Here is a 16,121-nt window from a genome sequence, read left to right as displayed (position 1 = left end):
TTGTAGCGGAAAGTTCTAGCGCTCCGTTCTCCCGTTGTCGAGAGACACAATGCCATGTTGTATTGGGACATTAAGGAACGTGTGATCTCTCCAGCGGAGTAAAGCGCTTACACAGAAAAATGAATGGAGCTAAGGAGAGTGAGAGAGGGGATGGCGAGGGGCAGCCTGCACCTGCCCAAGTGCCCATTGGCTGGCAGCGCAAGGTGGATTCTACCAGGGTTCTCTATATCAGGTACAGAAATTATACTTTGTAAGATCTATCTTTATACTTGCATGACACAAGGACATCATTTTCTACATTAACCTATTTTTCTTGTGCTATAGTCCCAGTGGCTCAGTTCTGTCCAGTCTGGAACAGGTAAAGACCTACCTACTTACAAATGGCACCTGTAAGTGTGGCCTGGAGTGTCCACTCATCCTCCCCAAGGTGAGTTTGCATGTCACACCTGTAGCTTGTTTTACAGTTAGCCTTTAAACAGCCTTTAAACTGTGGGTGTCAAGCAAGTGCACCTTTCAGTAATGAATCATTTTAAAGCTTGGCTTGTTTATGGATTTTGACGACATGATTACAGATTTTAAATTTAAAATAGTGCCCAATAATGATTGACAGAGATTTTTACAGTTTATTTTTCTCCCACACATGAGCTAAACCAAATTTATTAGTCTGATACCAGCAAAAACCAACAAATAAGCAGCACTATTAATTGGGAAAAGAATGTTATCAAAATATAAGCAGAATAAAACACAGTCAATACACTAATTATTCAAGTAAACAAAAAAAACTTATAGCTGAGGTTAAAAGTTTACATGTGCTTGTAAGGGACAATAAATGTCATAATGATCCTGGTATTTTGATTATTTTTGCCACTGTTTGTGATTGAATAATTGAAACACAATTGAACATGTATGTCTTTAAGCTCTAAGTTTATTGTGAGTTTTCAATCTGATCAAATCAGCTGGGTTAAATGCATTCTATATCCCAAAGTATGTGTTCACAGCTGTTATGCAAAAAGAAAGCTATAATTTAATTCTATGCGTCCAAACATCTCAGGTGGACCAAAGACAGTGGAAACATGGGCTGTGGTCAGATGAGTCCACATTTCTGCCTGTTTTTGTTTTAATGTAATTAAAACCACTGCAGATAAATAAACCAATTTAGTCAGGGGGTGCATGGGATGAGTGTCTGTTGAAGCAGGCACTCCCACACCCTCCTCTAGTTTGCTCTGCTCTAGACCTTGGGCCCCACTGTTTGTTTGATTGCATTATATGTCCCATTATATGTTTTTGGGAAAATCACACGACAAGTTTCAAGAGCCAGAGATGAAAAGGACCAATCCATGCTGTTATCAGCAATGTTGCTGGAAAAGGAAAAAGGAGCAGTGGGAGCTTCTTTCATGCCTGGCAGCCTCTAAGTTTGGACTTTCTTCCTTACTTTGACAAAAGAATAATGTATTACATACTGTGTACTTAAAGACAGTTGTTTGTGCACATAATTTTAAAGACCCAAAGTTGCTTTGAAATAGCAATAACTTAAAAATCTATGACCAATTTTCTGATATGTGTGCCTAGTTTTCTAGAGTTTCCCTTTGGAATGCTTGTAGCTTAGCTTGTGTGCAGTTGAACTAGCCCTATTAGTTGGACACAGATAAGTCACCAACTGTAAAGTGTAAATCATTAGCACTAACAAAACAATTGGAGTTTGATAACATAAGAGAACACCATCAAACCAATAGATGTCTTTTTTTTTTTTTTTTTTATATAAAACCCACAATATAAGAAGAATAAATAACTCATTTGTAGGATTTATTTTTTGATAATGAATTGTGTCCTGACAACTATATGTAACCCCTTGACTTCAACTGTAAGTATTGTATGAAAATGCTTGTGCTTCATTTATTTTACGACCTATCTGTAGACCTGATTGTGCACACAAGGCAAAAAAGCAAGAGTGTGCAGAGATAATCATGGGCTTAAAGTGAGTTATTTCCTGCATTCTGTCTTAAACAGCGTTAAGTTTGGAGTCCGAATTCATATTTTCTTTATTCTAATTTATAACCAGTCATATTTTACTCTTTTATTGCCTTTATCCTAATTACTAAAAATAAGATGGCTGGTAAATGTATGTGTTTTTTGTTTGTTTTCTTCTCCCAAAAGGCTTATGTCCACTGTTTATTGTAGCGCCAGCAATTTCACACAATAATAACCCTATTGTGAAGCAAAATTTGATAATTTAGTTGGCATGGCCTTATTTATTTTCATGAAATCTGTTGTAGTTAGTAGGGCAGTGCATATTCAAGCTCTAAGCAAAAAGCCAATTCTAAACAAGTCTGTTTCCTTAGGTGTTTAATTTTGATCCTGGGGCCACTGTCAAGCAAAGGACTGCAGAGGATGTGAAGGCTGATGAGGACGTTACGAAGCTTTGCATACACAAGAGAAAGCTTATTGCTGTAGCCACTCTGCACAAAAGTATGGAGATACCACACCCCTCCCTAACGCTGACCGGACCCATTGGAGTCACAAGTACGTCATTTTAACACTTGCTGTGTTCAGTTAATTAATGCTTTTTCGGCCGCTCAGGTGGCACAGTGGTAAAACACACGCTAGAACACTAGAGATGGGATCTCGAATACATCGTATCAAGTCTCAGCTCTGCCTGCTGGACATGAACCAATGGACATTGGCCTGTTGTTCATATAGGGGTGGAGTATTAAGCCGGATAGGTACTCTCTCATAACTGGTGCGACCACGACCTCTGCTGGCTGATTGACGGCGCCTGCACAGAGACGGGGAAAGAGTGCGTTGATCAGGGTGTGTCTCTCCGTACACAGTGCTGATCCGCATTGCACTCGTCAAAAGTGTAGGTGACAAAATGCATACAGCTGCTGCCCACGTGTCGGAGGGGGCGTGGGTTAGCTTTGTTCTCCTCAATCAGAGCCACGGTCGGCATTAGTGGAGAGGAATCAGGCAACTGGACACGCTAAAAGTCAGGAGAAAAATGGAGAAAATGCATAAACAAATTCATATAATGAATGCTTTTTTATGTCATATTATTAAAATTGTAGAAATTAAAAATCATTTTTATAATTTTTTTAAACAGGTGTGACCTCCATGGCTCCTACCACCCCACGTTCTGCAAATCCCCGAGCAATAAGGAATAAGTCTCATGATGGGCTGCCTAACTCAACACTACCTGACTGTAAGAGCCCTTTTAAGATGATAATGGCAGCAGGTCAGCGACACTACTCTGCAGACATGGGCAATGCTCAGCAGCCAGAGCACTATTCTGGATACTCTCGACAACGACTGGGCAGTAATGAGCCAGGTCCTAAGTCACCATATCGAAGTAGGCCTGTGGGAATGCTTAGCCCTTCATCAGGCTTGCAAACTTACGGGGATAGCGCTTTGTCACCAAGAACAGACTCTTTAGGTAGTCCAGATGGATTTGCACGAAGCAATCCATGTGGTTTTCAGAATAGTCCCAGCCCAATTCATGGTAACAGCAGGACGCCCCTGTCCCCTCCTGGTGTCATGATCCATGGTTCTCCAATCACCCAGTTATCCTATGCCATGACTGGAAGGACTAACACACCTCTTCCCCCCCCAGTCCCCAACAAAAGTCCTATCATGAAAAAGCCACACTGTAATGTCAGCTATCCTCCTAATATGGACATGACCAGAGCAGTATTTCACCATAAGGCCCAGCCTACACCTCACCCTGTTCTCTCTCCTAATATTCCTCTCACGTGTACCCTCCAGAAAAAACAGATGACCTCAGAGAAGGACCCTCTGGGAATTCTGGATCCCATTCCCAGTAAACCTGTAATTCAGAATTCTATGCCGATCCCAAGCCCATCAAACTTTCAGCCCAACACCCACTCTCAGGTACCTATGATGAATGTAAACATCCCCCCTGCAATTGTCCCATTGCCAAGCAACCTTCCCTTACCAACAGTGAAACCTGGGCCGATTGGCCACAGTGGACACATGCAGAGGACTCAGCATGGAGCGGCCACCTCCATCTCCCCCTCACCAGTCACGTCCCCTGTACATATGTCAGGACCTGCGATGAGTCGAATAGAAGCATCTCCACAAAGATCCCGCTCCTCCTCCACCTCCTCAGAGCATGGAAGCTTTGCCATGCCTTCTGGTCCACAAGCTTCATGTAGCACCATGAAGGTTCCACCACGGTCACCCAGATCGTCCATGGGTTCACCCAGGCCCACAATGCCATCCAGCCCTTCTGCCAAGCCTGACACACTCCACCAGTACAAAGACCCCAACCAGGTCATGTCTGGAATAAATAATGTGATTAGCAGTCAGCACAACTCTATGTTTCCCCCAGCCTCAGTCAGTAACGCTCCCCAGAAGAACCACCCCGGACTCCTGGGCATGCCTCTTAATCACATCCTTAATCAACACAATGCTGCCTCTTTCCCTGCCAGCAGTCTACTCTCAGCAGCAGCCAAAGCACAGCTAGCAAATCAAAACAAACTGGGCGGTAACATTGGTGAAGTTGGTGGCAGTGGCGCTGCCGTAGTTGGTTCAGGCATGGGTGGGGGTGCTCATTCTATGGGAAGTGGAGGTGCTACCATTGCTGGTGGGGGTAATAATGGAGGTAATGGGATTCCATGCTTACTTGGTGGTGGAAGTTGTGGTAGCAGGACAGTTGAAGGACCTAACAATTTAAATCACATGCTGCCACCCAGTTCCACCATGCTCATGCCAATGCCTGAGGGCCAGAGTGGACGTGCAGCTCTGCGGGACAAACTCATGGCCCAGCAGCGCGATCCTCTTCGTAAACGCAAACAGCCGTCCAACACTGGCAGCCAACATGACAACATGGTCTTCAACATGATGAAACCTGAAATTAGTGGCCCCAGACCACCATGCACTCCTCCCGAGCAAATAAGGAAAGTGCCTCGACTTGTAGGCTTACCTCCCAACACCTCCATGGCCCAGCTGCTTCAGTCAATGAGCAGCCAAAGCTCCCACATGGCAAGGGGCAGTCGGCCATTACCTGGAGGCCCCGGTCAGATGCACTTTGGAGAGAGTGCTGTTCCTCCTGGCATTGCTCAACAAAGCATGCATTCACAGCAGCGACTTCACAGCCAATCAGAACCAATGCATTGTCACAGCATGGAGACTCAGTTCCCAGGGATGATGAACCAAATGCAGACCACGGCTATAGGAAACTGTGGGTCTTTGGGACAAAGTGGACAGCTTCCTCTAGGTCACCCTGCTATGGGACACCCAAGCACCCACCCACAGCAACTGTCTCATGTACATCAACAGCAACAAGGCATTCCTCATGTGCATATCCGGCCAAATATGTCATGTATGGTACCTAATAATAACGATGCAAGCTGTGCCCAAGCCATGACTGACACAGGTAAGCACAGAAACATAATTTTTTCTTTTCTGTCTATTGGCCAGTATCTTGTGCTCTGTCCGACCAGGACGTTTTAGCATGATGTGTTACTTCTAGCCTAGCATTTACATGGGTTTTCCCCGCTACACTGGTTTTCTCCCAACTTTACATAAAGTCGTTTGGCTCCTTTAATTAAATTGCTTCTAGGTGTGAGTAAGAACCCAATGTTTCAAACTGACTAATAATAACTTGTATATCAAAATAATCCAAAAGAAATTTGGATTTCAGTCTTAAGGAGTCAGAATTTTAAATTGGGGCTACAGGGCTAGGTTGGGTTGTTGATATGCAAAGTTTTTAGTGTGTTTGGGGTACCAGAGAGAAAAATGATCTGCCCACAAAATAAACCAGCAATGTATATCAATGTATTTTACAACAAGTGAGGGGTTTGGATTATTTTATTAGTAAATACATATTTGCTGTATTAGATAATCCTCTAATGTCTGGGTTTTTCATCATCAGCTTTAAGAAAATCAGATCAAGGACAGATGAGTCATTTGCCATTACGATGAGTCATTTTTTAAGCTGAGCACAGCAAAGTGTGGGGGGCATAGATGTGGATTTATTGTTGATGTTAGATGTTTTGGAAAAATTCAAGTAAGGCAAGGCAAGTTTATTTGTATAGCACCTTTCATACACAGTGGCAATTCAAAGTGCTTTACATAAGGAAAAAATGAATTAAAAGCATTAAAACATTCCTGAGATCTAGAACCTCAGAAAGACTTCTTGCAAACATTTAGTTACAATTAAGAGAACATGAAATTCAAACAAGAGAGATAAAAAATTAGGGACATGAAAAATTAAAAGAAAATATTGTAAAATATAACCTACAATTTAGGGAATATGAAATTAAAACAAGAGAGGTAAAAAATTAAGAACATGAAAACTAAAAGAAAATATAGTAAAATATACACTACAATTTAGAAGAGCATGAAAAACTAAAAGAAATATGGTAAAATGAGGGTAATAGCAAAAATTTCAAGCTCAATTATAGGCACAAGAAAAAAGAAAAGTTTTTAACCTGGATTTAAAGATTTCTACATTTAAGGAACATCTAATCTAAGTAATGCTAATAGTTGTTTACATTTTAAGAGTATTGGCATTTCGTTAAGACATTTTGTTAACAATTGTTATTCTTGGTTCCAACAGACATGCTGAGACGTACATGTCTGAATCTTTTACACAGTTACAAAATTACACAGACATTTTGCCATAAATGTCTTTTTAGCTATGTGGAAGTGGTAACGTCTTATTCTGGCCAGGACACAGCAAGTCCAGTCACAGTTGAAAATGTTTAACCCCCCCACACCTTAGAAGGTGTTACGGCCATGTGTATTACATTGAATGGAAAAAATACAACAAACAAGTCTTAATTAACAAAGAAGCTATATTTATTGACACATGGGTCATTCCTACAATTCGGTGCCTTTTGTGTCCCCTGATCATTGTATTTATTAAATAAGAGTTTAAACAGTACAATTTCTAAACGTCTTACTGAAATAATTAACACTAACACTAACCCCCCCCCCCCCCCCCCCCAAAAAAAAATTACTGTATACATACTGTTTTTACCTCTTAGATACCAGAGGTCTTCCCATGTCCCCAGTGCTGTACATTCTGATTTAGTGATGGATATATGAGGTTAAATCATGAAAATATCTCAGTTTTTCAATACTGTTTAAAAGGTTTGCTTAAGTCCCTTTTGGATTTTTTTTCTTTGAGTTTCATTTTGTTGCTGATTATAAGAGTTTTTCACGTCTCTCAAGTTGCTGTCCAGCCTGTTATCTCTTACTACTGTCTCTTAAAATGAAAAGCTGTTTTACATACTGACATCATTTCCTGGAGTTCACATGATCTTTTTAGAGGGAAAACAACTGTGGAAGATGAGTGGCTAACTCCTCATTTTAATGTTGTTTTTTCCACATTTTATCCTAAAAGTCTTATATGGTCAATCATAACATGTCCACCCTGTTATGGGATATATGAGAAAAAGCAATACGATTTGAATTTGTCTGAATTCACTTTTATGTTAGCATGGTTTTGCTCATTTGCTAGCTAATGGCTAATTTTATGTCAAAATGTCCACCCTGTTACAACCTAATACGTAACAGGGTGGACGTCACAGTGTAAATGAGGTGCATGTGTAATTGAGCTTGACCAATATTAGTTTGGAAAAGTATAACATGTCCTTTTTATAATAAAACATGAAAAACAAATTAAAACAGTGTTTCATTTTCAAAAAGTTTTAAGGTCCAAAAGGCACCCAATCCCAGGAATGACTCAGATACAAGCAATTGTGGTTCAGTACTTGGTGGAACAATCTTTTGCCTTGATAACGTTGAATAAGAGAGAGATTTTCCCGTAAAGTATTTTTTTGTGCAAAAGCTTCCAGCTCATTGAGGTTTGATGACTTTCCTGTGTTTCTTGGTCAAGAGTGGTGTGTGTCATGAAGTCCAGTCAAGTTGTTAATTACTTTTTTGTCCTGATGACATCACTAAGACCTTTGGATGAAATGTTGGGCTTCCTCCCACGGCCAGGCAGTTTTGAACACATATTTGAGTGATGTTTTAATAGCAAACCACAGCTAAAGCAAATTAAAAGAGGTCGAGTTCACAGTGGTTCATGTTCAGATCAGTAGTATTATGCAGGGGTTGAATATTTGCTACAAAAACAAACAACATAATTTATTTTCTTCAGCTCTATTTAGAGTAAAAGAAAAGTTTACATTTACAAATCCTTTTCTTTGGGGGGTTGAATATTTGAGATTCTATTTGGATAATTTTACTATTGTTGCATTAGTTTAGCTATACCAGGGATGCAAATTCTGATTTTTAGTTATTTACTTCTAATATAGGGCAGTTGTAGCCTATTGGTTAAGGCACTGAGCTAGCAATCCAAAGGTCACTGGTTCAAGCCTCACCACTGCCAGGTTGTCACTGTTGGACCCTTGAGCAAGGCCCTTAACCTTCAATTGCTCAGACTGTATACTCTCACAGTACTGTAAGTTGCTTTGGATAAAGCGTCTGCTAAATGCTGAAAATGTAAATATAATACATTTTGGTAATGACTGCTATTCTTTAATCACACTCATTTGTATGTGTTATGTAGCCAGAATAAAACATACACTAAAATTATTATATTTAAATAAATATCACTGCCACATTTGATTTGATGCCCAGCAAAAACTTGTCATTGTCCATTTTAATCTTCCAGAACTTGCATTGCAGATTTTTTTATGTTACTAAAATGAAATTAAAGTCATCTTGCAGCAAAGATTTTGTTTGCATGACTGCTTCGCTTTCATCTTTATAGCTACCAGAGTCACAGATCTTGTGCAGCAAATTTTAAAGTCCTCTTTTTTCCAGTTTTTCTCTGGAAATTCAGAAAGTATTCTCATACAGTTTATAACTGTAGCTAAAATTCTGTCCTTGATGATAAAACATTTTGTCTTGTGTTACAATATTGTCATCTGCTGCTGTTAATCAGAAATTATGTTAAATAAGTAAAATGACAATGTCCAACAGTAAAAAAATTTTTTTGACAAATGTGTCAACATTTACCAAGGTTAATGGGCATGGAGGTCACTTTTCTGAATCACATTTTACATTTTAAAATTGTATTTCTTTGAAGCCTGCCACTACCAGGCCACAGTTATTACAGTTGGGCAAAAAAAGGGTGTAGGGGGTTACCTTAGTGTGAGGATTTTGGAATTAAATTAGTATTGGCATCAGATATTCCTAATTGTTGCACCTTTAGTAGGATTTCATTTATAATGGACAATACAGATTGTCTAAACGATATTTAAATGAATGTAACTACTGCAGTATAGTAGTGTTTTTGTTGTTGTTTTGAGGGGAAGAAGAGCCATCATAAGTAGGGTCATCACAAAGAGAGGAAAAGGTACAGTTATGGAAGATGGCATAAAATGAAAAGACAACATTGGGACAGCTATCATACAAGCAGGTCATACCGATCAATAACGCAATGTAAATGCTATTTAAAGACTGCCTCTCGTGATAGGGTACTGGGATTTCTTTGGGCGGGTGCAACATTTTTACTGGATGGTTAAGAGGTTAAAGATTTGGCAAAAGGTGTGAAGAAAGTCTTTACTGAAGGTATTACTTTAAAATGCATTTACAGTAATTATATTAATGATTCGTTTGAAAGGGTGGTGCTAGCAGTAATCGTTACTGCCTAACAGGTTTGGGGTTTGACCTAGAGCTTAACGAGTTTGGCTTGTGGTTTGAAAACATACCACTAGGTGAATTAGCTTGAGTAAGGATGTGATGTCTTGTTGGAAGTAAACTTTCCTTTACACTTGATGCAAATAGCTTCCTCTTGTGATTAAACTTTTGTCTGCTAACCAAAAATGAGAGGTTTAAGTCAGATCCATTAGAAGGTACATCTAAGAAAGAAAAAAAACTGGATTTTTGTATGCTTTTAGTCACAGTTTAAAAAGGGTAAACTACATTTTTGGTGGTAAAACTCCACAAAGCAGTGGCTGAGTAAGCTTTTTTAAGTGCACAGATAATTCCAAATCTTTTAGCACTGACTAGCGACCTTCTTGTCTCTTTTCTGGGAAGGAAACACTGTCTCTTAGCGTGTACGCATACACACTATTGACTCACTGCATGGCTTCCCCACACACACTCATATAACCCAAGCCCCTTTAAATCATGACCCTCCTCCCTACAGTGTGTGTCCATTGTTGTGTGCGCTGTTGTGCAGTAGTGGGAAGGGGAGGGGTTGTCGTCTGAATCAAACCACAGACAGCACCACCAATCATCCCGCCATGGTTTCTATGGCAACCTACCCGGCAACCAGCAGCATCAGTAGATCATATGTGCACTCCATAGTGGATGAGCCCTTAAACCAAGCGACCTGCTTGCTATCTTTTTTTGTATAAACCATATTTTTACTTATTGCTAATGTACACTACTATTTTAGGCTTCCTATTTACACACTTTATTGCTGCCTTAAACTTTACTGTTAGCAACATACACAATGCACATTACATTGTACTGCTGCCAGCACCAGTCCAGTAATCAACAACAGTATTTAGGTTTATGTTGGTCAAATATACGTATAACATTTCATTGGCTCAGACGTTACATTATGTAATTTGATATAGTTGTTTTATCATTATTTTTTCTTTTAGCCTACGCCAGACAATTTAAATAACTGTTGTCATTGTGTACTTAGTGTTACAGTATTAGCTAAAAATAGTGTTGGCATGTATTACTGTGATTACACTTACACAGTACTGGCCAAACACTTTCCTTTAAAGGGTTTTGTCTAGATAGCTGACATTATGCAGTTAGCTTTGTGAGTTAAACTGACCTTTGAATGAGAAGAGTCACTGGTTCAGTCCAACACAAGTCTAGGACAGTTTAGTGATTCCTTGTGAGTCAAAGAGTTTAGTGATTCCTTGTGAGTTAGCAATTGCAGATTTAAGCAGCTCAAAAGCTACACTGGCTTCTTCTGTCCAAGTTGCTGCATCATGCATGTTTTTGTGCCAAGTCAGATAAAGGTTGCAAGATCCTAACAACAGTTTGTTTGCATGTAGGTGAAAATCTGTGAGTAATAGGGATGTAATGATACACTCTACCCACAATGCGATGCGATTCACGATACTGGGTTTACAATATGATTTTCCCCCGATTTTTTTAAAAACTGAAATTGAAGACAAATTATGACAAAGGTTCCTTTTATTATTTCTCTTAAAAAAAAATAATAATAAAAATAAAATACTGTATTTGTGATGATCTTTTATTTATCTTAATAATGAAGGCCCTTGTATTGCTGAGGTAGGTACAAACTTTGCAAAACAATTTTGAATTAAGCCCACTTTGGCTGAAAAACCCTGAATTTGGCAACCAGACGTATAGTGCCAGTGACGTTAACCAGGCGAGGTGTATAGCACCAGTGCCCTTTGAATCGGTTATTAACTGTCTTGTGGTGAATCGTTACATCCTTAGTAGGGGGGCGGCACGGTGGCTAAGTGGGTAGCACTGTTGCCTCACAGCAAGAAGGTCCTCGGTTCGATCCCCAGGTGGGGCGGTCCAGGTCCTTTCTCTGTGGAGTTTGCATGTTCTCCCCGTGTCCGCGTGGGTTTCCTCCGGTTTCCTCCCACAGTCCAAAAACATGCAAGTTAGGTGAATCGGCGACACTAAATTGTCCACGACTGTGCACGATATCACCTAGAGAACTGATTAATCCTGTGTAATGAGTAACTACTCTTTCTGTCATGAATGTAACCAAAGTGTGGAACATGACGTTAGAATCCTAATAAACAAACAAACATCCCTATAGTAGGTACCTTTGTTTATCCAATCTGAACAGGCCACAACATCCATTATCCACTTGCCTTTGTCCTTTCAAGTACCAGCTCTTTTTTTGCCACTTATATTTGAGTAACACTATTTTCAACTGTGAACAAAGTTTGCTCATGGCTGAGTTCTACAGTAGCGCTTGCTAATACACTAAAATTTTTGCCAATGATTAAACTTTCATCGATAGGTCCTGGAAACCAAATATTTTTAAATATGATACCTCAGCCAGTGTGATGGAACAGTTTGTGATTAGTTGCCCAGTTTGGTGGCAAGAATAGCCTAGTGGTTAAGGTGCTGGACTAGTATTTAGAAGGTCGCTGGTTCAGGTTGCCACTGTTGGGCCCTCGAGCAAGGCCCTTAACCCTCAATTGCTTAGACAATATACTGTCACAGTACTGTAAGTCGCTTTGCATGAAAGTGTCTGCTAAATGCTGAAAATGTAAATGTAAATGAATAGGCAAGCATGGCGCTTTAAAGGTAATAAATGGATCCAAACATTTGACCTCAGGTAAAGATTCCTGTATCAGCTGAAAGCAAAATTAGTTTGCCATTTATGATCAATTAAAATAATGGGTCATTTAATTTTAGTTCATTATTTTCTGCTCCTCTGTCTTATCTTATTTTCGATTTGGCTTTGACACAGGAAAGCTAGGTGTCAGTTTTTCAGATTGATCACGTTCAAACTGATTTTGTTCTTGCTCTTTTGGTATTTTAGAACAATGTTTAATAGGGTAACTTGCTCCTACCTTTATCGTGTTGTGCTTTGTCATGATGTTGACCTGACCTTTCCCAAATTGCTTCTATATGGTAAGTGGAGCTGATAAAATGGACATCGAGTGTAGAAACAAGGAGGTGGTTTTAATGTTATGGCTGATCAGTGTATACTTAAATTTCCACTTGACGGAAATCTGGCGTACGTCCTCTGCCCACATGGTAAAGGAGGATAGCTTTGATTCTCCCACTTTGCACATGCAGTTGAGTCATGTACAGGCTGAATGAAATAATGAAAACAGCACAAGGCCAGGTTTATTGCCCTAAACCCTTGTGCCATTTATGTTCATCATGCTGTGAATGTTTTGAGGCACATTTTGTACAAATACTGTTGAATGATTGATCAAATATGGTAAGCGACTTTTTTGATGTCAGCCCATCAGTGCATTCTGTGGGCTTTATATATTGAGCAAAAGTAACCAGGCTGCAGTCTACACCCAGTCATGAGTATGTACAGTGTATGTGAGGGGTGTACTCACTTTTGTGATACACTGTAAAACCCTGAGCAGAAAGTCACCATCACTCATGTACTGAGAATCAGTTAAATATCATACCAAAATGAATGAGATTTTTCATTTTTTACATTAATGTCAGGGTGAGAATTATTCGCTCAGGCTTATCACACAATACAGCATTTCTTTTCAGGGAGTCCTGCTCTTTTGGACGTCAAAGCCTATTACAACGGCAGTCGTAACGCTGAGTCTGCATCCAGCATTATCAAGGGGTTGTGGGGACTGCTGAGTCATGTGGACAATATTTCTAAATGCTGTCTTTCTGTGCTGCTACTTGCTATTATGGATGGATAGCAAAGCTTTGGTCTGCAGAGTTTTACTGCTGCTGGAAATGGCTCTAAATGAAACAGAGCTAGGTTCTGTTTATTCATTTTAAGTGTACCATGCCATGTGTTTATCAAGTATTAAGAACATCAGCAATTCATGCTTCAGGAATTAATGCTAGAACAGTACAAATGGCCTTGAACATCTTGATGCAAACAATGAATTGTGGTACCTTTTTTTCTGCTGACAGTTTGTTTAAGGGAGCCAGTAAACCATGATAAGACAACAATTTGCCATTTTAATCAAATTTGCTTTCTTTATTTAGCATTCTTTAAACAGGACCTATTTTTGTTTGTGTTTTTTAAACTGTGATCACACAATTAGCTCATCTTGTTTTATTAAATCAGTTAAGTCAGTCTGTATTTGTGTAATTTTGTACTAAGTAAGAACAGAACAGATTTGCATCTGTAGAAAGTCATTGAAAAACTGTGGACATGACTTTGCAAAACTTTATTTTACACCGATTAGGCATAACATTAAAACCACCTCCTTGTTTCTACACTCACTGTCCATTTTATCAGCTCCACGTACCATATAGAAGCACTTTGTAGTTCTACAATTACTGACTGTAGTCTATCTGTTTCTCTACATACTTTTTTTAGTCTGCTTTCACCCTGTTCTTCAATGATCAGGACCCCCACAGGATCACCACAGAGCAGGTCTTATTTGGGTGGTGGATCATTCTCAGCACTGCAGTGACAATAACATGGTGGTGGTGTGTTAGTGTATGTTGTGCTGGTATGAGTGGATCAGACTCTAAACTCAGAGTTTTAAAATACCATGTCCACTCACTGTCCACTCTATTAGCCACTCCTACATAGTTGGCTCATCCATTGCTGCTGTTTGAGTTGGTCATCTTCTAGACCTTCATCGGTGGTCATAGGACGCTGTTGGCTGGGTATTTTGGGTTGGTGGACTATTCTCAGTCCACCAGTAACAGTGAGGTGTTTAAAAACTCCATCAGCATTGCTGTGTCTCATCCACTCATACCAGCACAACACACACTAATACACCACCACCATGTCAGTGTCACTGCAGTGCTGAGAATGATTCACCACCCAAATAATACCTACTCTGTATTGGTCCTGGGAGAGTCCTGACCATTGAAGAACAGCATGAAAGGGGGCTAACAAAGCATGCAGAGAAACAGATGGACGACAGTCATTAATTGTAGAACTACAAAGTGCTTCTATATGGTAAGTGAAGCTGATAAAATGGACAGTGAATGTAGAAACAAGGAGGTGGTTTTAATGTTATGGCTGATCAGTGTATATTTAAAAGGTTAAATAAAAAACAATCAAGTTCTAGATAAATGGGTTTTATTTAGGTTTCTGGTTTTGTGCTCCCTACATCAACTTATGCAGCTTTGCATATTTGCCATTACACAAGAGCATTCATAGTAGTTGCCTTACAGTTGTGCTCGAGCAATATCAAAAACAACAGTTAAAAAGTGTCATAACAAATGCAACAACAACCAATCTCTATTTTTTCTTATTTTATTTATATATTAATAATGTTTGTTTGGGTGAACATTGATCTCTTTGAGGAAGGGCAGGTGTTGGCTATATATGGAGAGATTCAGAGAGATACTCACCCACCATGCCATCTGGCAGCCTTCCCCTCTTCATTTAAAGAGAGATAAAGAGACAGAATGAGCAAGCATCAGTTAGCCTGGGAGAACAAGACAGAGGTAGAGAAAGGAAGACGTGCTGGGATAAAGCCATAGAGAGCACAGCAGACTCTGGGCCATCTGGCAAGTGGAAGGCCAGTCACACGAGCCATGAGGGTAGGTCTTAGAGCGCCCTTTATGGGTCAGATTCAGATAGATGGTGACATACGGACATATTGGGTTTTTATGGATGACCAGCACTTAAAATTGTAATATACACCCAATAGTATGTAATTTTTTATTTTTTATTTTATTTTATAAATACTCTTAGTACTTTTTCGTCTGACTAGGCTTAAGGTCTGAATCAAACGTACTTTTAAAAAAATACTTAGTGTAGTTATTAGGAACAACGTTTGCTTCATCGAGATTTGACAATATTTCTTTGCCCTTTATGTGGTGAAGAGGACTGTAGTCCGACACCACAGATGGTACATATAAACATAGGATGCAAGTTTTTGTAAAGCCTTCTGCCATCACGTCTTGTAATGCATCTTCCCTGCCCCATTAATCAACTTTAAACCTAGTCCAACCCAGAAACCCAGTTCTACAATCAAACATAGGTCAATTATATTAATCAAACCTGGGCCAACACCCAGTCCTATCTTTTATTACATTACAGCACCAAAGGCTAACCCTGGGGATAACCGATAACCCAGCCTTTACCCTAGAACAGGGGTGCACAACATACGGCCCGCGGACCAGACACGGCCCGGCACAACTCTCGATCCGGCCCGCCAAATGAAGTGCTGATGCATTTTTCAATAAATGATGCTGTCACTTTCAATTCACCGGGTAATTCCATGAAATTGCGACTGAAAAGTAAATTATGTAAATACAAGTTACTTCAGTGGTACCATGTGTTTGTCCAAACCAAGTACGAGTGAAAAAAGAAAAGTGGATCTCAAGCATATGAAATTTAACCCTGAATGGACATACAAGTATTTTCTCATGTCTGGTGTGCTTGCGACCACATTAATCAGTTGGTGTCAGAAAGACGCTGCAATATCTCCCACTGACAAAGACATTTCTTGTAAGTACCTGATTTTATGTAACTGTATTTAGGGCTGGGCGATTTTCACTATTAATTC

General features: G+C 39.7%; 1 protein-coding gene across 1 annotated transcript in view; it reads left to right on the top strand.

The window, feature by feature from the left end:
* Window positions 1–16,121, top strand: part of LOC134317089 (methyl-CpG-binding domain protein 5-like) — a 29,557-nt gene continuing 13,436 nt past the window's right edge. The window contains exons 1-4 of the mRNA XM_062997781.1: window positions 1–232; window positions 325–427; window positions 2,340–2,520; window positions 3,098–5,389. Coding sequence (XP_062853851.1) covers window positions 120–232; window positions 325–427; window positions 2,340–2,520; window positions 3,098–5,389 — 2,689 coding nt within the window. The 5' untranslated portion in view covers window positions 1–119. The remainder of the gene's footprint in view (window positions 233–324; window positions 428–2,339; window positions 2,521–3,097; window positions 5,390–16,121) is intronic.

Source organism: Trichomycterus rosablanca, chromosome 6 (assembly GCF_030014385.1).
Source record: "Trichomycterus rosablanca isolate fTriRos1 chromosome 6, fTriRos1.hap1, whole genome shotgun sequence".
NCBI classification, from domain to species: Eukaryota; Metazoa; Chordata; class Actinopteri; order Siluriformes; family Trichomycteridae; genus Trichomycterus; species Trichomycterus rosablanca.
This window is presented reverse-complemented; position numbering and strand designations above follow the sequence as displayed.